Source organism: Phlebotomus argentipes, unplaced genomic scaffold, assembly GCF_947086385.1.
Source record: "Phlebotomus argentipes unplaced genomic scaffold, Phlebotomus argentipes genome assembly contig_15, whole genome shotgun sequence".
NCBI lineage: Eukaryota > Metazoa > Arthropoda > Insecta > Diptera > Psychodidae > Phlebotomus > Phlebotomus argentipes.
This window is the reverse complement of record NW_026776181.1, coordinates 4,883,253-4,905,928: the sequence shown is the minus strand read 5'-3', so window position 1 is coordinate 4,905,928 and position 22,676 is coordinate 4,883,253. Positions and strand designations below refer to the sequence as shown.

General features: G+C 42.0%; 7 protein-coding genes across 12 annotated transcripts in view; 4 read left to right on the top strand and 3 right to left on the bottom strand.

The window, feature by feature from the left end:
- Positions 1-71: 71 nt before the first annotated feature.
- Positions 72-1,372, bottom strand: LOC132261570 (dnaJ homolog subfamily C member 25 homolog). Its single transcript, XM_059760444.1, has one exon. The coding sequence runs from the start codon at positions 1,216-1,218 to the stop codon at positions 214-216; it is 1,005 nt and encodes a 334-aa protein (XP_059616427.1). The 5' UTR covers positions 1,219-1,372; the 3' UTR covers positions 72-213.
- On the top strand, positions 1,373-4,285 carry LOC132261576 (C-mannosyltransferase dpy-19 homolog). Its single transcript, XM_059760451.1, has 4 exons — positions 1,373-1,542; positions 1,638-1,899; positions 1,955-2,322; positions 2,405-4,285. The coding sequence occupies exons 1-4, from the start codon at positions 1,482-1,484 to the stop codon at positions 4,120-4,122; spliced, it is 2,409 nt and encodes an 802-aa protein (XP_059616434.1). The 5' UTR covers positions 1,373-1,481; the 3' UTR covers positions 4,123-4,285.
- A 559-nt stretch (positions 4,286-4,844) lies between these two features.
- LOC132261573 (ras-related protein Rab-39B) lies at positions 4,845-6,008 on the bottom strand. The gene is made up of 3 exons (XM_059760448.1): positions 5,783-6,008; positions 5,454-5,544; positions 4,845-5,386 (listed from the first exon to the last, which is right to left on the bottom strand). Exons 1-3 carry the CDS (start codon positions 5,888-5,890, stop codon positions 4,926-4,928), a joined length of 660 nt encoding a protein of 219 aa, XP_059616431.1. The 5' UTR covers positions 5,891-6,008; the 3' UTR covers positions 4,845-4,925.
- A 31-nt stretch (positions 6,009-6,039) lies between these two features.
- LOC132261565 (calcium uptake protein 1 homolog, mitochondrial) lies at positions 6,040-13,243 on the top strand. Of its 5 annotated transcripts, none has more exons than XM_059760436.1 (9): positions 6,040-6,153; positions 6,299-6,555; positions 6,624-6,789; positions 7,188-7,353; positions 7,491-7,528; positions 7,888-7,899; positions 8,375-8,489; positions 12,207-12,827; positions 12,888-13,243. In XM_059760436.1, the coding sequence occupies exons 2-9, from the start codon at positions 6,308-6,310 to the stop codon at positions 13,040-13,042; spliced, it is 1,521 nt and encodes a 506-aa protein (XP_059616419.1). In that variant the 5' UTR covers positions 6,040-6,153; positions 6,299-6,307; the 3' UTR covers positions 13,043-13,243. The 5 variants fall into 5 exon arrangements, with proteins under 5 accessions (XP_059616419.1, XP_059616422.1, XP_059616421.1 ...); XM_059760438.1 differs by lacking the exon at positions 7,188-7,353 and adding an exon at positions 6,850-7,009 and having other exon boundaries at positions 6,041-6,153; XM_059760437.1 differs by having other exon boundaries at positions 6,045-6,153; positions 6,296-6,555.
- Positions 8,513-11,508, bottom strand: LOC132261567 (carbohydrate sulfotransferase 11). Its single transcript, XM_059760442.1, has 2 exons — positions 10,461-11,508; positions 8,513-10,117 (listed from the first exon to the last, which is right to left on the bottom strand). Exons 1-2 carry the CDS (start codon positions 10,981-10,983, stop codon positions 9,465-9,467), a joined length of 1,176 nt encoding a protein of 391 aa, XP_059616425.1. The 5' UTR covers positions 10,984-11,508; the 3' UTR covers positions 8,513-9,464.
- Positions 13,244-13,265: 22 nt separating the features above from the next.
- Positions 13,266-14,045, top strand: LOC132261574 (protein cornichon homolog 4). Its single transcript, XM_059760449.1, has 3 exons — positions 13,266-13,447; positions 13,528-13,850; positions 13,930-14,045. The coding sequence occupies exons 1-3, from the start codon at positions 13,373-13,375 to the stop codon at positions 14,000-14,002; spliced, it is 471 nt and encodes a 156-aa protein (XP_059616432.1). The 5' UTR covers positions 13,266-13,372; the 3' UTR covers positions 14,003-14,045.
- A 231-nt stretch (positions 14,046-14,276) lies between these two features.
- LOC132261562 (1-phosphatidylinositol 4,5-bisphosphate phosphodiesterase classes I and II) overlaps positions 14,277-22,676 on the top strand; it is a 51,288-nt gene continuing 42,888 nt past the window's right edge. For both annotated transcript variants that reach the window (XM_059760432.1, XM_059760431.1), the window contains exons 1-2: positions 14,277-14,386; positions 20,181-20,635. In XM_059760432.1, the coding sequence (XP_059616415.1) occupies positions 20,405-20,635 (231 nt within the window). In that variant the 5' untranslated portion in view covers positions 14,277-14,386; positions 20,181-20,404. The remainder of the gene's footprint in view (positions 14,387-20,180; positions 20,636-22,676) is intronic.

The window sequence follows — 22,676 nt, the reverse complement described above, 5'->3', positions numbered from 1 at the left end:
ACCTCGGAGGAATTCCGCGCATCTCGCAGGCTCCGAAAGTCGGCGGACAGTCAGAGGACAGAGAGAGGGAGTTTTGTTTTTGAATATTCTAATCGCGCACAACAATACAGTGTTTTTCTTTATCATTTTTCCAGAACATTTACCCTTGTTTATAAATAGAAAACAGGTGCAAAGTATAAAAAATGAGGACGATTGACGATATGCGATGGAGAACTAGTCTTCGAATGTTATTCTGCCGGGCCCATGAGACTTCATGTATCGCCGGATTGATCTGTACGATGCCTTCTGGGCCAGTTCCTTCTTCATCGCCTCTTCTTGTTCGAATTTCCACTGGTTGAAGTTCTCCTTCTTCCACAGTTCCAGCTCTAAGTACTCCCTCTTCGTGCTCTCTTCAATGGCATTGAACTTATGCTGGCCCATCTTCATGTACTTCCGGATGATGAAGTACTTCTCTTCCTCGCCGTACGGCTGCCGCAAGAGGATGAACTTCCAGAACCAGCGTACGTTCCAGGCCACCCACTTGGTGATTGTGTACGGAGAGATGATAAGTTGCACCCAGAGAACATCCCAAATGCTGGGCTTAGCGTAGGCCCCTTGGATGTCCATGTTCTCCTCGATGATTTTCCTCACCAGCTTATCCGTCTCCTCTTTCTGCTCCGTCTTCGACAAGCGCTGCTTTCCCGTTTTCTTGCTCATCCGCGCCGTCTCCTGCTGCTGTGCAATCTCCAGCGCCTTGTGCCGGTACTTTGGCACAGTCATGAAGTACTTTATGGCGGATTCGTAGCGCTGCCACCAGCTAAAGTACTGAATCAGAGAGATCACAGAGATTGTCACGAACAGAACCAGTCGCACGTCCACTTTGGGCGCCACCCGGCGACGATAGTATCTATAGTAGTGGGCATAGTACTCCTGTGGATTGTCCAGCATGTAGTCGTAGTCTCCGCGAGAACCGTCATCCCGCAGAATCTCATAAGCCGTGGCGATTGCTTTGAATTGCTCCTCGGCCTCCTTCTTAGCCGCCTCCCCGCGATGCAGATCCGGATGGTACTTCTTCGCCAGCTGTCTGTAGGACTTGGATATCTCCTGCTTCGTCGCCTCCCTCGTGATATTGAGCACATCATAGCAATTCTCTCTGCCGCAGTACAATCCCTCCAGCAGACGAGCCTCCGCTGCCACGAGGACACAGCAGAAGGGGAAAATCCAGCGCCACAGCAACATTCTGTGTCTCTTCCTGTGCCACCCGCTAATCTGCCACGTTCCACGCGCACTTTGCGACTCTTTTCACTGGATTTGGCTGCGGATTTGCCACTTTTTGTGTTTCATTCCGGTCGCCGTAAAAAACTATCCTCGTCAGCTGTTTTGTTGACAGGCGGTGAGTATCGGTGGCGATGGTGAATATGTGGTGAATACCGAGGGTGGAGTGATGCTGGGTGGAAAATTGGCTGAAAACCCTAGAAGAGTGCATAGAAATTGGGTGAAAAATGGCACAAACCATAGATAAGCGTGTTCAGATTCTTGTGATACTCTCTCACACCTTCATCGGTAAGGATTTGCGTGTGAAAAACAGTGAAGAGAGCAGGATAACCTCAAAAGCCGCTTTTGCTTCTCTATTTACTCAAACTTTTCCCATTTTCCAGGCATGGGATTGTTCTTCCTGCAAATCTACCATGTCCGGACGGTGTTTGAGGTGAAGACCAACTTTAGTCATCTGTCGAAACTCGAGCGAGAGGCTCTTTTCACATCTGAACATGGGCTGTATTATTCCTTCTACAAGAGACTCGCGGAGGCGAAATCCTTCGCCGGAGGCCTTGAGAAGCTTATCCACGACAACCTGACGGAGTATCCCAGCACTATAAACTCCATCCACAAGTTCCATATATATCCGGAGATCCTGGCAGCGTAAGAATGTGGCTGAAGTATATTTTGCGCAAGACTGAATGATTGTCGCTTCCAGATTTCTTTACAAGCAGTACCTCAATATCACAGCTTATATGGGTGGCGCGGGCTCTTCTAAGACGTGCTGGACATCGCTGAGGAGTCACGAGATGACACCGCATATGAATTGCGAAGGCCTGGAAGAGCCTGTCCACTTCTATTTGGAGTTCATCTGGTGGACGGCGGGACTCACGGTCTTCTTTCTGTACCTCTTCGGGACGTACATGAGCAATCACGTGTTTAGCGGCATCGCCACAGTGATCTACTATTTTGTCCTCCACGAGAATGCCAGCAGAGTGGCGGAATTCCCGCTGGCCAGGGAGAATTTTGCCATTCTGTTTATCGTGTGGCAAATGTTCTACCTCACAATGTGCATCGCGAGGCTCAGCATAAAGACCTTCAAGTGGAATGCCACGAAGATTCTCACGCAGAATTACATAATGGTTGGGCAATTGTGTTCTTAGTTTAGGCGTGGGATGTATTTATATCTTGATGTTCTTGCAGATCATTAAGTTGGCGCTCCTTACGGCGGCTGCTCACATGTGCTGGCAATTTTCGGCCGCAATCTTCGCCACGCAGACTATCGTGATCTTCGTGATGGTGGAACTCGAGTGGTTGCCGCAGGAGTTTGTCCTGAACTATGCACTGGCACATGTTCTGGCCAACATTTCCTGCTACTACGCCATGTTTGGCAATCGCTACTTCTTCCTCTCCATCAATCATTCCCTCATTGTGGCGCTGATCTTCTTCCTACTATTCCGCAACATGGAACGCGGTGAGGTGCAAATGAGTCGACCGAAGAGATTTCTGCACGATCTGTGCTTCTTCATCAGCATCACGTATTTTGTGTCCGACATCACGGATCGGATGAGTGTATCGTCGCGCAAGGATGCGAGTGAGGACATTAATGGACACTTTATCAATCTCTTCCTCACCAAGTTCGGCCTGAAGTTGCCGAATCTGGTGGAGTTGCTGTATCTCTGCAACTCCTCATATGCTTTCCTGGACACAGACACAATTGTACAGTATATTACTGTATTTGCGCCCAAGATTGTCCCCGTGCTGCTCATGCTGTGCGCCGTGAAGCTGTGTCTGGGCAGGAGGCGGAATCGACGTCTGGAAGCGGAGGCAATTGAACGGGCGAAGAACTATGTCACGGAGGACTTCATGGAGGAGAATCTCGTGACGCTGCAGAATTTGTCAAATCCCAAAACCACGGCGGAATTGAAGAGTTGTCTGGATTTGCTGGAGAAGTGTGACTATGATTATGAGAGGTACAAGATTGAGAAGGCGAAAATTAAGCCAAAGAGTGAGGAGAGGAACAAGTTCCTCTGGGATGTGGAGAAATTGAAGAGCGAAGGGAAGAAGGCTTCCGGTGAAGCGAAGAAGTCGTCGGGAGCGAAGCGCAAGACGCCGGAGGAGAAGACAGATCCAGTTCAGCCACCGAAGCCTTCCACCACACAGTTGGAGACATTCTGCCTGTACAACTTGCTGCAGGCGCTCTTCTTCCTCTACTTCGCTCTGGCTGTGGCCAAACTGAAGTTCATCCTCACGCCCTTCATCTGCCTCAACGCTGCCACATTGCCACCTCGTCGGTGGTTCTTCGACGGCACAATACGCATCTACTGGGCGCTCACGCTCATCCCGTTGCTCAGCAGCATCGTGTATCCGGGCTTGAGGAACATGCAGGGGCAGTACAGTCCGGCGAATCCGGACAACTACGAGCTGGAGGAGCTGCTGGAGTGGATTAATCACAATACGGAGACAAATGCGGTGTTCGCCGGGCCGATGGACATCACACCAATGGTTCTGGTGGCCACGAAACGTCCCATTGTCAATCATCCGCACACGGAGTTTCAGGACATGAAGGAGCGCACGAGGATCGTGTATGGGATTTATGGGAAGCAGCAATCCGTGGAGATCTACAATGAATTGGCCAAGCTGAAGGTGCAGTATGTGATCCTGGCGCGGAAGGATTGCTTCCTGTACACGAGCAATGGGTGCAAAATGTCAGAGATTTGGGATTATCTCATACCAGAGGCGAAGAACAATCCACGCTTCTGTGCTGACCTATTCCAGGCGTCTGTGCCCAATTTTCTCAAGGCCTTCATCAATAAGAAATTCCTCATTTTGCAAATCTTCTCAACCGTTCAACTTGAACTCAATCGCAAGAAGATTATCATTTAAGTGACTCTCTTGCTGTGGCCATTCGGATTTTCTGACTGCCTCTCATCTTGCAAATGACGAGCTGATAAGGCAAAGAGAGAGAGAAAGAGGGAATTTTGTGTGGATTTGATAAAATGAGAGGCGCGCGCGATAAGTTCTTCAATAAACACTGTACAACAATGTGCACTAATGTGAAGACTGAGCATAATTTCGGAAAAAGGCGATTTTCCTACCCACATGAAGATGAGTTTTGATGAAATTTCAATAATCACAATTAATTGTTCTTCACTCTTTTTCAACTTATCTATCTCAGTGTTAATAAAACATTTGTTGTACAGTGAATTAATGCACAAATCGTCGAGGAACTTCAAGAATACTAAGATGTTTCTGAGTGTTTATTGCATTTTACTTGTGAAAGAGTATTTTGTGGACCTTTTTTCAGCGCGGAAATCAGAAAGGTCATTTTTCCTTGTATGTGATGATGAAATTATGAGTAAAATAAAAAGAAAATAAAATGTTAGACAGCCGTAAAAGTAAAAGAAAAAAATTGTTCCTTTATAATTTTAATAAAAACAATAAAATTGCAATCTCTACAACAAAAAAAATCTTTACAAATAAAGATCAAATTAGGCATGATTTTATTTACAAATTAGGAGGAAAATATGACAGCAATTGAGGAAGAAGGGACTGTAAATTCGGGGTTTTACTTGTTCTATTCGGTTTCGCCCTATTTCTACTGAACGTTCTCTCGTGAGACAGGGTTGTATTTAGCATAAAACATTACATCTAAAAATGTATCCCAAAGTTGATTGGCGAGCGCCAAGTCAACAGCACGAACTCTTGGCCGGTTCGCCCATGACGAGATTGAAGTCGAGGCTGTTGGTCTTGGCGAAGCCCGTCTTAATGCCGTCCCAGCCGTCCTCCACCGTGTACTCGCCGCTCTGGATGCGATTGTACACCTCCTGAGTCACCATGCTGAACGCCTCCAGCACATTGACGCCCGTGCGCGCGCTGGTCTCCACGAAGCCGCCCAGGCCGTGCTGCTTGGCAAAGGACTTCGCCTCCTGGACGCTCACCTCGCGCCGCCCACCGCTATTGACTAGATCCAGCTTGCAGCCCACCAGCGCGAACACCGGCCGATGGGGCTCTATGTGGCGCTTCGCCTCCATCATCCACAGCGGCAGGTGCTCGAAACTCTCGTGGTTCGTGATGTCGTACACGAGCAGCACGCCCACGGAGTTCCTGTAGTACGACTTTGTGATTGAGCGGAATCTCTCCTGGCCCGCTGCGTGGGGAGGGAATTTGCATTAGTCACTGACTTGCGCTCTATCGAAGGTTGAGAAGCCTCTTACCCGTGTCCCACAGCTGAAGCTTGATCTTCGTGCCATCCTGCACTTCGATGAGTCGGGCAAAGAAGTCCACACCCACTGTGGGATCCGAGAGCTGCGAGAAGAGCCAAGAAAACAATAAGGAAGCTTAAACTACGCACTTTGCGTGACTCTGTGGTTTTCGCCTTGACAGTGAGAATGTGCATTGAATGCCACTCTAGGAGAAAGCACACTCATCGAGTATGCACTTCCCTCGGGTCGAGTGAGAGTGCCAAAGAATATAAGCAGGAATTGTGTGCAAAATATTCCCACGGAGTGCAAAAGAAAACAATGAAAAGATGGGGCGATCAAACCTCAGCAAATCGTCCGTCTGTGAAGAATTTCAGCAGTGATGACTTTCCCACGGTGCTGTCGCCAATCAAAATAAACCTAAACTGATATTGGAATATTGGTTCAACCATATTCACAGTCAACACGAACTTTCTCACACGATCAGCACGATATTTCAGTAGCAAAATTCACATTTCACTCACGCAAAACTTCTCTATTGTCTTGCAAAATTGACATCTGATTTTATTCACCACTCGCGCACAGCGCCTCTGGCGGAAACTTGTGGTAGTGACGGTGGGTGTTGAATTTGATGTTTTGACTTTTTCACTGATAAGGGAATTGCGGTTTTAGGGCGGAAAATCGCTCGTGTCTGCTTGGAAAAGTACATTAGACTGTAAGTGAGAGTGTGTATTTTGGTATTTCAATTAAATTTCCGAACAATATTACACTTCTGTAGGGATAACTGAATATTCCATACAATAACCTCAATCAGAGGACGTCTCTTGGCAAAGCTTACTGAAAAATTGATTTATCAGCAGATTTCCCCAATGTCATCCCTCAAATTTGGCACTCTTGTGCTCAGGACGGTGCTGAGTAATCGACTGTATGGGCAGCCGGCGAAAGTTCTCAGTCAACAATGTGCTTTTCGCATGTCCAAGAATTCCGCAGTCAGCTTCCAGCAAAGCAGGGAGTACAAGGACTTTGGCCACAAGCCAGAAGTCGTGCCCACATTCACAAAGTTCTTCTACTTGATGGTCGGACTGGGAACACTTTTATCGATGCTCAACTACAAAGGGTATATTTGAGTAGTGTTTTGGGGGCGGAAGAAGAAGTAAGTGAAAATAATTTTCTCCTTCATTTCAGGATTAAGAAGATGATTTTCCCGAAAGTCGATGCTGACACTGGCGTTGAAAAGGATTCATCTTCGGCTGAGAGTGAGAAGAGTGACTCGGAGGTGTCTGAGAGTGAGGATGACGAGAAGAGTCCGGAGAAGAAGAAGAAGGAGAAAATAGGGTTTCGCGATAGAAAGGTGATTTAGAGATTATGGTTGGGCAGACAAGGGTAGATTGAAATAATGTTTAGTTGACAGATTATAGAGTATGAAAATCGAATCAGAACTTATTCGACGCCAGATAAGATATTTCGCTACTTTGCCACCATTCGAATTGTTTCCGGCGAAACGACGGAGGTCTTTATGACGCCTTATGATTTTCTGCGATCGCTCACGCCAGGAATGAAGCAGCCTGACGGTAAAGAGGTTTTCTTATTGGCCAAGTAGACAGCGACACTAATCCCGCGGTGAAGGCGTAGATTTAGGAAGTAGATGAGATTAATCCATGCTAGGCGCTGCTATAATCACTAATTTCATGCTGTGTTGTCTTTCAAAATGTGTGTAAAATGTTGTCTCTAATCACTTTACTAACCCAGATCATCGAGTATGAGAACAGAATCAGGCAATTCTCCACTCCGGACAAGGTGTTCCGCTACTTTGCCACAGTCCAGGTGCCCCTGGGCGGACATGGAGAGTACGAGGTGTTTATGACCCCGATAGATTTCTTGACTAGCATGACACCGGGAGTGAAGCAGCCTGAGGGTACCTAAATCCAATATCTAATCATCTTTTGTGTTCAGCAATTTTGGCCTTTTTTGCTTTCGTCCTGAATTTACTTAACGATGAAAAAAAAGAGATTCCTTTTAGCGACACAGATTTCAATTGAAATGTACTTTTAGGTCTGGGTCTTGATCAGTATCGTCGATATGATCCAAAGGTAAGAAAGCTTTAATTGAAATCCTATCTTTCCTACGCTTGGAATAATCGTCCAACGTTTAATTATTCCTTAGTTCTTATATTCGATATTTATTAATTCCTTATTTCACGAAAAAAAGATGTTTTGTGTATGTTTTTGTTGAAAATCAACTCTAAAATGTTGCTTTAAAATCATTGTGGTTTAGGAATCAATTGCTAAACCCTCTGATGATATGTTTAACGTGAAACTTTTGCTTATTTAACCTGTGTGTATATATTTTTTTTAAATCAGTTTAATTAATGAAATTTATTCCTGTCTATATGAAATGTGAAACTAAATGCAAGTATTTTAACACATAAAAATCACTTCTTCACTTTCAGACCTTTGAAGAGGTATCTTGTTGAGGCCTTTTTCCTTAACTAGCCGATGAGAAACTAATTTTTTAAGTCTTTTTCTCTCTTTCCCAAATATTCTTTCATTTTTTGTCTACAAAAATTGACATTGCAATTTGGACACTCATTTTTTCTCAAAAGTTCTTTTATCACATTTTGTACAAAAAATACCTCATTTTTCTGTATTTCTGTGAAGCAATGGATTGTTTTGTGAATAAAATAATTATGTGGCATGATTTTCAATGTCTTAAACCTTAGAGAAGTGATGCACAGTGTGTGTAAATTGGCTTCTTGTAAGGAAATGATCACAATTGCATGTAGAATTTCACCTTTCAAAATTATACCATTACAAAATACGGCATGCAACCAAACTTCCTCTTTTCTCTCTTCCAAATTTTCTTAAGTGGCTTTAGGACACTCAGCTTTCTGTCTTGAGTTTCCTCACTGTCACTTGTCCGTTTTGTGCCTTTTTCAGTCTGTCACGGAACGCCTGGATTTATCTCTCGAGCAGACGTCGATCTTCTACAAGCTCGGCTCTTACGGATTGATCTCCTTCTCGGACTACATCTTCCTCTTGACGGTGCTCTCAAGTGAGTAGGACACTTTATTCCTCGTTAAACGAATTTTTATTCAGTCTGACAATAGTTTAAAATATATAATATATAGAATAATACAATTTATATAAGAGTTAAGGTACATCTTGACAACACCACAGTTAATATAATATATATTTTTTGTTTCGATAAAACAGTTAAATACATCGAATAATTTTCTTTTATCATATTTTTGTTCCTTTTTGGGTTTTTGGCAAAATTTCATCCATTCCAAATTCTCATGTTTCCATATTCTTAGATTTTTTTTTCTTTGTAAAAATACACTTTTTAAATTTTTCTTTAGACAATGCACGAAGTTTCCAAATTTCACATACAATATACACAAATTTTCCGTCAAATTTTTTTTTTCATTAAATTTAGGCTGGAGAAAAAATGTTAAAATATATCGATTCAATAATTTACTTTATCCATTTACGTAAAGATTGTCCTTCCGAAGTTAAATCGTTTTTTTTTGGTATCATGCACGAGAGATTACATCAAAAACGTAAATGTTAGATTCATGCATTATTGGGAAATTATTTTAGAAAATAAATTGCAGTTATATATATTTCTTCTTCTCTATTGAAATTGTGTGCAAAACTAGAAGTGGAATTCTGGGACGTGGTTTTACTAATATTTATTAAAATATTGTTTCTTTACTATTTGTTTGAGGGTTTTTTCTTTTATCTTGGTGGATTTCGGTGGGCCTGAATATACCGCTGAAATATATTTTCCCAGAATTCCACAGAAAATTTCATATATATTCCTAAACTACAATCACTTTACGTATTAATGTGCACTTCTTTTTTACTACTCCACCACACCATTTATCTTGTCTGTTGTGTTAGTTTGTTAGTGCCAGTGTAGATTACTATATTGCCTACATATTTATGCCTATTGATAGTTTCCATGAGGATAAAATGGGTGGGGAGAGAGAAAGAGAGAGAGAGAGTGGAAAAATATGTGAATCTCTCAAACTTGCTCAATGAGTTCATAGTACTTTGTGAAATTGTATCCAAAGAGTTCAAAGTCTGGTTCGTAGATTTCAAGTATTTGGTCCAGGGTTTGGGCGTCAATTTGGCCAAAGTATTTGGGGATGAGGCGGCGTGTGTCGCTGGTTGAGCGATTGGATATGGCGCGTACCTTCTTATTGGGTAATTTGTTGAGCAGCAGCGACTCCAGTCCTGCTTGTCTAATGATATACTCGGTGTCACGCTGAAAGGTCTCCACTTTGGCGATGAGGGTGTAATTGATGCTGCACGGGGTGCAAAAGCTGTAAATGGGACTCCAGTGCTCGTCGAAGCGTCCGCCGGATTTGCTGTGATGGATGAGATAGGTGAGAAACTCCTTGAATGTTGGTCCTGATGTGTCCTTCGTCTTGGGTGTCTTCCGGTATTTGCGCACGATTTGCTCAGCCAAGAACTTGTAGTACTTGTTGCGAAAGCCCTCGATTTTGTTCCTGTAAGCCGACAAGAGGCGCTCAAAGGGCTCACGCACGATGAGGAAGGATATCGAATTGGCGAGAGCGTCAGCAAGTTCGGGCAATGTTGGTCGTGGAAAGCGCTGGCGAGCCAACTCGAGGGGGGATGTTTTTGTCCTCTGCAGATATGCCAGATTGTAGCCACCTGTTAAATGATTTCAATCACCCTGTCAGCAGGTCTGTTTCACGTGTGACTCCTGGACAAGTGCCAAAATTGTGTTTTCACTCCAGAATGGAGTTGGGATGTCGTATAAAACATGGTGTCTGAGCATAATTGCTCCTGCCATAATCTCAGTAATTACCGTGTAAGTTATGGGGTGAAACGAGGAAAAGAGAAACATTAGCTCTATCTGTGATCCTACAAAAAATTGAATCTCGCAAAATCGACTAAAATAACATCAGGGAGGATAAATATGAGGAAATCTTATGAAAAGAAGAGGGCATTCAGATCCTAGATTTTAAGGTCCATTACGTCTTTGAATTCTTACCGAGAATGTTGAAGTAGTACATCCATGAGCTGCTGGCTGCCTTGAAGACATTGCACCACGCCAATCCGTGTCCAGAGGAGATGAAGAACTCCCAGGCATTCGGTGGATAAACGCCCACCATTCCTCTCCTGATGCACGTGTCCCAGAGGAGATTCTTCCTGTCTGTGAAATCCTTCTCGGCCGCTGCGTTGACCTCTTCGGAATATTCGTAGATGGGATTGAGTGTGGTGGGCTTTGTTGGCTGGGCTGGTTTCGTGTGATTCGTGGAATTTCTCCAGACATGACGAATGAGAATCTTTCCATTGCTTCGATGGGAAGTCTTAGTGATCCATGAGGTCGTCTTGGCCTTGCTGTCCTCCATGGCTTGGAGGGATTCGCGCAGCAGCACGGCCACGTAGAGGCTGAACACGGTGATGGCCAAGAGGACTTTGAGACATAGGACAAAACGTCTCTTGAGCATCGATCGCTTCGTGCGATTCTTCACATTCACTGTCTGAATAGGCCTCATCTCGGTGCTCTTCATTCATCATTTCTTCGTGACTACTCTTGGATTGTTCAAATCTTTTATCTCACAATTCGACAGAATTCATTGGCTTTCCGCATCTCATTGCTGACAGTGGAGCTTCGTTTCTTTTTGGCACAATGAATCTCGCAACGATTACTTGGCGAAAGAAATGGAGGATTGAGTAAATTCTGGTTAAATTCGCTTAAAATATGAAGCACCTCGGTTAAAGCGTCAAGAAGTAGTATTGCATGGAAATAATTAGTTATTGGCACAAATTGCACTGGAAACACTGAGAAAGTAGGGAAGGGAAGTGTGAGATTGAAGAGGCGCCGAAGGAGAGAAAGAAGACTTTTGAAAAATGCAATAAAATTGCACACGTGAATTTGATTTTTCACCCTAAACTTTCGCTACGTTCTGTCGCGCGATGGCTTTTCGGGGAGGTTGTGGAAATGCGTGGAATTTTGGCTGTTTGTAAAGAGATAACGAAAAAAATGAAGAAGATAAAACGGAAGTTGTTGTCACTCCCAAAAACACTGGTATCTGAATGGGAGAGGAAAAAATGTACGGTCCTTATCGATTTGTCCTGCGCACAGGGACGTCCAACAGGAGGGTGGTTGGAGATTCACGCTGCTCCTTCGGCCCCCACCCAAGGATTGCTGGCGTGCATGCGGTTACGCGAGAGCCTCCCGGCCGCGTCCAATTACATATTTATTCAATTGTGCGGTGCACCTCTACCATCGTCCCGGGGCGCAAAATGATTCAGCGTGCCGCTATAAATTTGTAATTTTTCAATTACCCGTCTCGTGACTTGGGGAATTGTGGTGAATTTCCATTGCTCATCATTCCTTATCGCATTGAATTACCTGCGGATGCGAGCGCGAGGGTGCGAAGCGATGCTTCCCGAGGAAGCAACAGTTCGTCAGTTCCATAAACAAAGATTGTTTCACATGATTTAGGCGAAAATCTGTGAAATTTATTTGAACCCAATTCAATTTTCAATTTGTATCGTCAGCGCGTTATTAGGTATAAGATGTCTCCAGATTTTTTGGAGACACATTTTTAAAATAGTTTTAATTCCCTAAGATTAATTTTTCTAAGGTCCTTGAGAAATTTGAAAATGTCTTACAGTGGAATTTTTCCCTATTTCTCATCACATTTATTGGAATTTAGAAATTTGTATATAAAGTAAACGACTTTTGCTTATGAAACCACCGATTTATCTCTTGGTATTATCATTTCAGCTTCTCGGAGACACTTTGAGATTGCCTTCCAGATGTTTGACCTCAATGGCGATGGTGATGTTGATTGTGAGGAGTTCGAGAAGGTCGCCACGCTGATCAGGCAACAGACAAGCATTGGCAATCGCCACAGGGATCACGCCAATACTGGAAATACCTTCAAGGGCGTAAATTCTGCTCTCACGACGTATTTCTTCGGCCCGAAGATGGACCAGAAGCTGACAATTGAGAAATTTCTGGACTTCCAGAAGCAGCTTCAGCGGGAAATTCTCACACTTGAGTTCACACGGAAGAATCCAGATGAGAATGGCAGAATTTCTGAGGTGGAATTTGCCGAACTGATGCTGGCTTATGCGGGCTACACGCAGAAGAAGAAGGCCAAGAAGATGAAGTTGGTGAAGAAGCGCTACAAAGACGAGAGTCAGGGAATCTCGAAGGACGATTATCTCGATTTCTTCCACTTTCTCAATAACATCAACGATGTGGACACGGCGCTGACTTTCTACCACATCGCAGGAGCGGCCATCGACCATAGCACGCTGAAGCATGTGGCCAGGACTGTGGCGCACGTGGAGTTGTCTGATCATGTGATAGAGGTGGTCTTTACGATTTTCGATGAGAACCGTGAGTATATTTTCCAGGGAAGTTGAGACTTTCTTGCCTGACTTTTTCCTCGTCTTGCAGTCGATGGACAACTGAGCAATCGAGAATTCATTGGTGTGATGAAAAATCGGCTTCAACGGGGATTAGAGAAGCCCAAAGACACTGGTTTTGTTAAGTTTATGTACTCCATTCTGAAGTGTGCCAAAGACACAAAACCATCGTTTTTGGAGGCTTGAGCACATTTTATCTCGATCCTGACACTATAATGCGCTCCCTTTCTAGTCCTCACATCTAATGCATCTAATATTTGAAAAATTGGAATGTTCCACCATATGAATTAATTTATATCTTCGCATTTAGAATCACAAGTCTTCTGAATCTCTTGTATTCTCGTTGAATTTTCAAATAAATCCGAATGAAGTTAGCAAAGCATCGATTTCCCCTCTCGCGATTGTCATAGGTGCGCGTTTGTCCGGGAAGGTCCGGGAGTCATGAGAGAAAAATAGATTTTCCTCAATTCACACAAGAAAAAATACTCATTTTATCCTCAACGCAAGCTCAGAAGGATGATACCAGAAACTCTGTTGTTTGCTTTTGCTCTCTTCGACACGGGATTCGTGCTGTTTGTCCTCGTTTACTATGTAAGTTGAAAAATATTCTAAAGTAGGATATTGTTGGGGCGTTTTCTTCTAATTTGCCGCATCCATTGGTATCTTTTCAGGTGATAATCCTCTCGGATCTCGAGTGTGACTACCTTAATGCTCAACAGTGCTGCTCAAAGTTAAATTTCTGGGTTCTTCCTCGTGCTGGAGCGCACGTCTTCCTCGTCATCTTTCTGATTATTAATGGGCACTGGTGGCTGGTTTTCTTCAATTTCCCGCTTGTTACGTGGATCATCTACGAGATTGCAAGGATACCCAGCGGAAATATGGGTATCTATGATCCAACGGAGATTCACAACAGAGGAATGGTGCAGAAACACTTGAGAGATTGTATGATCAATCTCGTCTTCTATCTCATGGCTTTCTTCATCTATCTCTACTGGTAGGAGCTGAGAGAGTGGCTTCAGGGCTACATTCTGCTTTTAAATCTTGTTTTAAATGCCACAATCTTCATTTTGCAGCATGATTATGGCGATGCTGAAGGGAGATCCCATCCGGAGGCACGAAGATGGTGACATAGTCACAGAATTCTGATCTCACTGCCCATCTAAGTCACTAGAGTTGCTCAAGACTGCTGCAGGAATTAAATTATTGCCCTATTTAATCTTCCAAAAGAGGCTTTTATTGTGTGACTTCGCGTGTGGGTTGGATGGCTCTCCCGCCACCACAGGTGGCGCCCCGGGAGCACACGTTGAGGTTATGTGGGGTGGTGAGTCCACGAAGATGGAGCGAAAGTGGTGAAATTCTGTGTCGGGCGTGGGAAAGTGCGCTTCGTGGCGATTTCGTATGTGGCTTTGGCTCCAAAGTCACGATGATTTTGTCAGTTTGCGTAGCGGGGAGCACTCGGGGCAGCACTGGTTGGATTGCCGCACCAGTTTTCAGTGCAATTTCACAGTGAGCAGAAGTCAAAGTGGCTGGGTGAGTCCGGAGGACGTGTGCAGGAGAGAGAGAGAGAGGGAAAGAGAGAGAGAGATAGATGGAGGAGGGAAATAGTGCGGTGATAAGATTTGAGGACTCCCCGGTGGGGGTCAGTTTTTTTCGCTGTCCAGATCCGGGAGTGTCTCGCCCCTGAGAGTCTCGTCTTGTGTGTGTGGCTGCGACGCCGCCCTCGCAGAGCGAGAGAGCGCACGAGAGAGTGACACCCAGAATCCCCAACTTGAGATAATCGCGCCGATCGATAGACAGTGATTAGCTGGGAAGAGAGGAGGATGCGGGTCTTCCCGGAATGACGAGGATGGGGCTGGTCAGCAACACCTCTCATCTCTGGCCACACTCTCTCTCCATCGGCGATTTGTCAATGATGCCCAGAGCCTCGAGAGTGCGAGTGTGTGTTGGCGCGGCTCCTCATCGCAGCCTCTCTCGAGTCTCGCGAGCCTCTCCATTTATTTACATAGCAAAAGTGAGTGAGACACACAAAGTGTGTTAAGCATTTTAATTTGCCTTTAAATGAATTTACAAGACGCGCCACAATTTTGTCACGTTGAGGCCAAAAGGCACGCGAGGAGTGCAGGAGTTGTATTTTTAGATGGGCCAGTTGGGGATTCCTGGGCAATTGGCGGGATTCCGGCCACACATCATGAGGCGCTCTCGCCGCAGCGCGAGTCATTTTTTCTTCAACATTTTCAATAACACTCTCATGAGTGATTCCAATAGACGTGTGATAACTTGAAGGCCAGTCAATCTGTGCCATATTTAGCATAATGGAGAAAAACATTAAAATGAAATAAATGCTATATATTTTATTTCTCCGCAACTATTCAACTGCTCGCCGGAGAATTTTTCTCGCCACGGCAAATCAGACAATTTACCTTCCAATTCGGACCTTCTGGACTGAAAATCAGAAGGTCTCAGAATGCACGAAAATTTCTCGGAGACTCGATGGAACACGCCCCAAAAATTGCCACAAAATCGCGATCATATCAGTTTTGCTGTTCGCACTTGAATTTGCAATTTCCACTCTTGTCATTGGGCATGAAAAGACTGAGAAGCAATTCCTTTAATGTCCAGAATACGCTGGATGAATGAGAATACAGTGAGTTGAAAGTAAATAGCACCAGCAAATCGAAACCAATAAAACAAAAATAGATCTATTTGAAAAATTCACTCTTCTCTGACATTTTTTTTAAATCAGAGAGATTTCCACTGAAACTGAAGAATGTTAAAGATTCAAACACGTAAAAGTTTAATCTATGAATGAATAAGCAAAAACAGTCCTTGCTATTTTCGCTAAAACAGCGTTAGAGAGTTTTAATCGATTCCACATTAAATAATAGAGAAGAAAAAGATGAAATTGGCCAAAATTATTTAAATCCAAGTAGGAATCCATGATAAAAAGACTTAATTGCAAATATTTTTCATGTTCATGCTTGAAAAATTTAAACAACCCCTGAAGGTCGTTTTAAAATTACACATTCAGACGGTACAAATTGGTTTAACACGTGTGAGCCAGAATAGCAAATATCACAAGGGGTGAAATTTTAAGCACATGTGAATTTTTTAAGACGCACAGAATAGGAAAGACTGTTTTAAACAAATATAACACATTTTTAACATACATTGTTTGAGTGGGAATCGCTTCATTTAATGCCAAATCCGGCAATATGCAATGAAATTCGTGATTTTTTGCTATCTATTTTTATTTTTAGTCTTTCATAGAAAAATCGGTGTTTTCGATGGAATCTTGAATGTTTAAGCAGGTTTTTCCAGAATAAACCCACTCTCCTGCATTGTGATCAATGGCTAACACGCGTTATCAATATGTTTTCCTTTAAGTGAGCACAATTAATTTTTTCTCCTCTGTCGCATTGCAATGTTCTCATCAGTACATATTTCTTTCTTCTGAGCTGATTGGAATACAAAAGTGCGAAGTCGGGATGAGTTTTGTCTAAAAATAGTCTTTTCTTCTCTCACTGAATACACATGTATACGAAATAAATAATTTGACGGTATAAATTCCTCCTTATTTGTCCACGAAATTTGCATGCTGAAAAGATTGCACAGAGAGGATTTGTAAAAAGTTAAGTCGTACCTTTAAAAGGCAAATTTACTTGAGATGCCAGTGAATTTTGATGAATTGGAAGATGCGCGGCTCTATGACTTTCATGTTTGGCGACAGAATGGCGATGCGACTTAATGAAATGCATGCATTTTAATCCATACAACTTATTTGCCATATTCTGATTTTTTTCCACTGTGAAATACACACAACAATTCATTAATGCTAATGCAATTGTCACCACTCGTGATATGAGAGTATCTCAAATGAGCCACTTAATGCTGAAGTCAGTGAATGAAATGAACAAAGTGGCTATCGTGGCTGAGAGAGTGAAGCACATAAATCACTTGCGTGTCTTGTTAAAAATCCTTCCATTGAACTGCCTTTTTATTTTCATGCCAAGAAGATTGAAGAACACTTTCTTTTGAGAATTTTTCCCTTCAACATTAATTCGCTTTTGATTCATCGACCCTTAATTTTCCCCCTGCTTGTGGGTGAAAAAAAAGCATAATAAGGGTGCAAAAGGGGGAGCAAAAGAGGAGGATGAAATGGATGGGTGGACGGGATTAGAATATACTGGGAAATTAATGAGATTCCTTGTAAACATAAACTTGTTTTACGATTATTTGTTTCAACCATTATGGGTGGATATATCCTTAATAAGAGGAGCCCAGATATTTTCCACGCAAAGGCCAAGATGATGGCGAAAAGGTCACACGGGCGATATTTCTTTAATCCATGCCTCCGGTATTGGATGCTTTGAATGGCTGAATCCTGCCCAAATTAGCACGATGGGCCGCCCTCTGTCCAGAATGCTAATCGTGGTGGAAGGACGAGAGAGCGGCGGTCGCTCACTGGCTATGCGTGTATAATTGCTAATTAAAATTTCATAGCTTTCTGGCCAGGATTCACAGGGGTTTTGATGAAGGATTGGAAATGGGAAAATCTTCAAGGAGTTCTGATTCATATTTCGGAGATTCTCAGCACATTTATCATAGTTGCTACACTTTAGGTTTGCAAAACCAGACCAACCCCTATAAATTTGCCAATTTAACAGCATCCAACTTGTCGATTGACGCAACATAAGACATTCCGAATATCATGGTCACAAGTTCAAAATAGGATTTCTATAAATTATAGTTATTTTGCTCCATAACTTAGCGAACAGAAAATGCTACGATCGCAAAATTGAGATAAAAAAGTCGATTTCTTAAGCGTTTTTTTCCCTAAGATCTGAGCCATTTAGTGTGGGCACAAGCAATTGCAGTGGCAATGAGATAAAAATTTTAGCTAAAATACCTGCTTTTTAGCTTTTGTGGTTCACTGGAAATTTATGTTGTTCGTAAAATAACATAAAACCAAGGTTTTATCTGAATTTGACTTAAGATATTTCTCGTATTCGAATGTGAGGTAGAAACTCTTTTATCGTTCTTATTATTATGAACGGAAAGTTTAGTAATCGAAAAAAGTTTTGAGAAATCTGAATCGATTCTGAATCTTCTTTTTTCCTTCGCAAATGAGACTGAATTTTTCTGTGAGTTTCACTTTTGTGCTCATAATATTTGATGCATACTTTTGCTGTTCTGCCAGGGAAAAGTGGAGCACAAAAGATATTGTAAAGAAGGTAAAAGTGAAGAAGGGCGGGTGTGATTTATGAATGGAGGATCTCGTTGACAATACAACTAATATTTCATGGGTGTGTGACACAATTTCAAATGGAAGAAAACACCTGCATGTGTTATCACTAATTTCCCGCTCTTAATCGCGGGTGGAAATGCGTAGTACTTGAAGAGTATATTTTAATGCCGATTAGGTCAAAGAGATACACAAGATTGCGTGTAGTTAAATGATCGTAATTATCAGTGCTAAATTTCCTATTCATGAGATGTTTAACGAAGGAATTTACTGGATGGAATGTGATGATATTTAGTAAGGAATAGCATTCATTTTTTTCTGTGTGCCTGTTTTTAATGCTTCCTCTGCCTCCTCCAAATATGTTGCCAAAGTGAAATTTGAATAAATTTGCATTTTATGCTGACGGGGAAGCTGATGTAGTCAATTTCTGGGCGCGTGAGATCTTTTTTTCGCATAGGCTCGGCGAGAGGGAAGTATAAAAAAGAGTAACCATAAAAATCGCGAGCAATTATTACTCTGTTGGCGTGATATTTTAGGCATGAGGAAACAACACTTTATGTTTCTAGTCGTATAACAAATAATTTTTCCTTTCATATTTCATTGCAATTTGCTTGACATTGCAAAATTCTCCAACAGTTTGCGGCTGGAGTTTTTATTGCGGGCTTTGATGTGTCTCTGGAGGAATTCAAAATTTATTACCGTGTCATTTGGGATAGCAAATCTTCTGATGTGTAGAATGATAGTGAAGCTACACAAATGCCGAAGAGTCAGAATTATATGGGGATAAAGTTTCTGGCTGAAGGAGTAATTGAAGGAAATGTAGCCGAATCACAACCTAAAAGTTTTCTCATCGAGGGGAAAAGGCTCGTCAATTTATTAAGTGTTTAGCTACACTCTCCGTGCTGCAAATTTAATTACTGTGTCAATCGAAGAAAGTTCTTGATCCATTCCATCAGCACAATATCGCACACATCTTCTCTGTTCCACTCTCAAAATAACCTCAGTCGGATTGGATGACTTTAAATGTAGATTTATTGTGTGTTTTTGCTCACAAAATCACCAATTAATGTTCTGTGGAATGTCGGCCTTTTTATTCTCTTCTCCATTCGATACCAATGAGTTTGATACCAGAACTTTTTTTTCTTACATTTCTTAACCAGAGCCTAGCAATTTCACATAAACACACTGCCATGGCAATATTGCAAATGGGAAGCAATTCATTGTCTCTTATCTTATCGATAGAGTTCCCCAAAGAGGATGGTAATTGTAAATAATTGTGGCTCTCATTCTGGAGTAAATCACTCGTCTGGTTTGCACGATTTTTTTTCGCACTGGCGGTTATCGCGAGACAGCCGAAAAACAGTGACAACTCAAAAGGTGATTCCTAATCTACTGGAGTGAGATAAAGCCGCCACATTGAGTTCATATTCAATATATTAAAGGCCTAGAGGTGTTAAAAAAAAATGCCAAAGACTAAGCTTTTGTCCTCTCTTGCACACTTTTTGTCCGCAAAATTACATTCTGTATTGTCTTATTTTTATCACTGTCAGTCTGTCGTTCTGGGAATTATTCCTAGCCATGTAAAAGTGTGTTTTTTGTGTCAGTGGCGAAATCACGGCAAAATGAGATTCTCATGTTAATCATAATTTAATTTCCGTGGAATTACTTTACATCTCTGGTGAACAAGGATTTCTTCTGAAAAATTGATTTGACAGTGGAAACGATGTTTTCCGCTTTACATGATTTGTAACTCAATCTCCGACAAATTCGATGAAATCTTGGCGATTTTTCATGACATTTTTTTTATTTTGCGCTCAGATGACAAACATTTGTTCTGTGTGTGCATAAAAGTCTGTTTTCTATGTAAAAGAAACGAGAAAAAAACTTTGTGAAATTGCAAAACAGATTAATTGAATTTTCACTGTGAGAGTTTTCAATTTATAATTCATTTTCTCTCTCTCTCTCTCTCTTTGTGCTCCCCATGAAATTCAATTATGTTCATGGTGTTTGTTGAAGAATATCACTTTCTGCGCGGAAGTGTTTCTGCTTAAAAATCCATTTTAATAAGTAATTGCATTAAAGGACATTTCGCAGTTCTGACAAAGGACAGATGAAACGTGTGTAGAAGTGAAAAGATAGAACTGCTCGATGTATGCAAACATGGATTGCAAAGTAGCAAAGTGGCACAAATAGTGACATTAATCAACAATATCTGGACACAAGTCATACGATAGAGTACTGAGTGAAGAGGAGGAAGTGCGCGGCGTTCTCTCCTGTCTCACTGACCCACACCACGAGGACACGGAATGGCATCGTCGGCTCTGTCAACAGTCGCGGGTCCAGCGGCCGCCGCTGTGGCCGTCGCGGTGCCGCCAGACAGCCAGAAGCAACAGCAGAAGGATCAAAGTCCCAGGAACACGGCTTCCCTGTCGGCGTCGCCGACTGTGAGCGGCAATGCTACAACGTACGTTCAATTGGGCTCCATTGAAGTGTCCAAAGCACTGCAGGAAGGCGAAAAGTTCATCAAGTGGGATGAGGTGAGTAGAAATCCTATCATTATAGTTTCTCGTTGAGAGCAGAATTGCTGGATAGATAGATGAAAGACCAATTTAAATGTATTCTGAGCTTTGATCCTTTACTTAATCGACCTTAGTTATATACTATTAGGGATTGTGGATAAAGGACTAGAACGAATGGCTTTAAATTTGGCATGATAATTAGTCATTAATCAGGGACAATTGATGGAAAAATGCAGACCCCTATCTTCACGTGATAATTCGCGACACATCGCTTTGTCTCAGAGCCTCAGAGGGCTCTATTTGATTCGGAGTGATTATTACTTACTTAGCTGTATTAGTTCTGCGTTATTTATAGAATTTTATCCAGTATTCTCATACTCGGTTCTTTGATTTTCCCGTTACAAGTGTGTACATGACGGAAAGGTCATCATAATTTCCCATTGATAAGAATTTTCACCGCAGAAACCGCACAGCATTGTTATTGTGATATGAATGAGTTGAAAATGATACGGAACATGTTGTATACTTGAGGTGGAGACGAGAGTCAGGCAACTCTAGAGACTCATTTATGATTATTTCTGGCTTTTTGGGCTGCGAATGAGGCGGAGAGGGTGTGCAGTGAGCATAGAATGCGAGTACATGCGCGTATAAAGGTGAGGCGCAGACTTTTCTGTGATTGTGCTGTTGCGGGGCATTTTGAATATATATGTATATATATGAAAGTGTGAATGGAGTAATTTGGAAAATGTGAGGAGCTTTGAGACGGAAGTGTGGGCGTTTTTTCTCTACGTGTGTGATTAGACGAGCAATCCGGCTTCTGGTACAGAGAGAAAGAGTGTGATGTTTGAGCGCTTTTGGGGATTCGCGGATGGGTGGGAAGGTGGCGGTGGGAAACGTATGAACAGCAGAAAGAATACAATAAAAGAAGTGTTGCGATGAAGAAAAGTGTATTTCATGAATGTTGTAATATAGAACGTGGAACCGCGAATGATTCTATTTCGGGTACAATTAATTTCTAGTATAGTTTGTTTCTCAGAAAATTCACGAAGCGTCGCCCAGGAACTTGTACAACACGTCAAGGATTTTACTTACCTCATTTTCTTTTCTCTGTCCTTGTTCCTTAAGCGTAATTAGCAATGTGAATTAGATATTTGGAATTATAGTATGTTGTGTGTGTGTGTGTCTAAAAATAAGTTTATATGTTTATTTTGTGTTTATATGCCTTGGTAATTTAACTTATTATGGAGAATCACATTTCTACCATCTATGCTTTTAATTAAATAGGCTTGTTTTTCTCGTTGCTTGGATGTGCTTGGGGAGAAAAGGGGCGTCATGTTTGTGCTCGAATATTTTTTTTCCATTTTGAATTGATGAGAAATGTGGTGAGAAGAAAAGAAAAGTAGAAAATATTTCCCGTGGAAATGTTTATTTTTATGTACAAATGCGAAAAGATGTGAGATATGATAGTGCTGAGAGATGACTTTTAGTGAAAATTATACATTTATCTCATGAATGATATTGTGAGGAATTTGCCATAATAATTCATCTTTTTGTGTGTATGATGAAATGTTGAATATTTGATGTTTATACGAAATTGCCAATGTGATTCTGTTTTTGCATTTCACGCGTATAAATAAAGTCTGAAAGTGCAGTTTTGAAATTATACATTTTATTAAATATAGCAAATGACTTCATGACATTAACCTTTTGGCTATTTTCTCAGTTGAGTGGCCCAGAGTGAGTTTGAGCACAGAGTGAAGCGTGCACAATTAAAAAGCAACAAATTGGCTTCAAGTCAAAATTATACACATTTCATCCCTCATTATTCAATTATGCATGGTTAAATCATGTTTAACTAAACAGGGGTAGAATGGGAGCGATTTTAAGTATTTCACGCAGAATTTTACAAGCATTCTAAATGTGGTACATTGTAAAATGGGATGCGGACAGAGGTTTGTGGTCATTTCCAACTTAATTACAAGTTTAGGGACTGCATGCTTGATGAATGTAACGAATGTAACAGTGTGACTAGGCACTGATGTTATTCGCGTTTATTTTT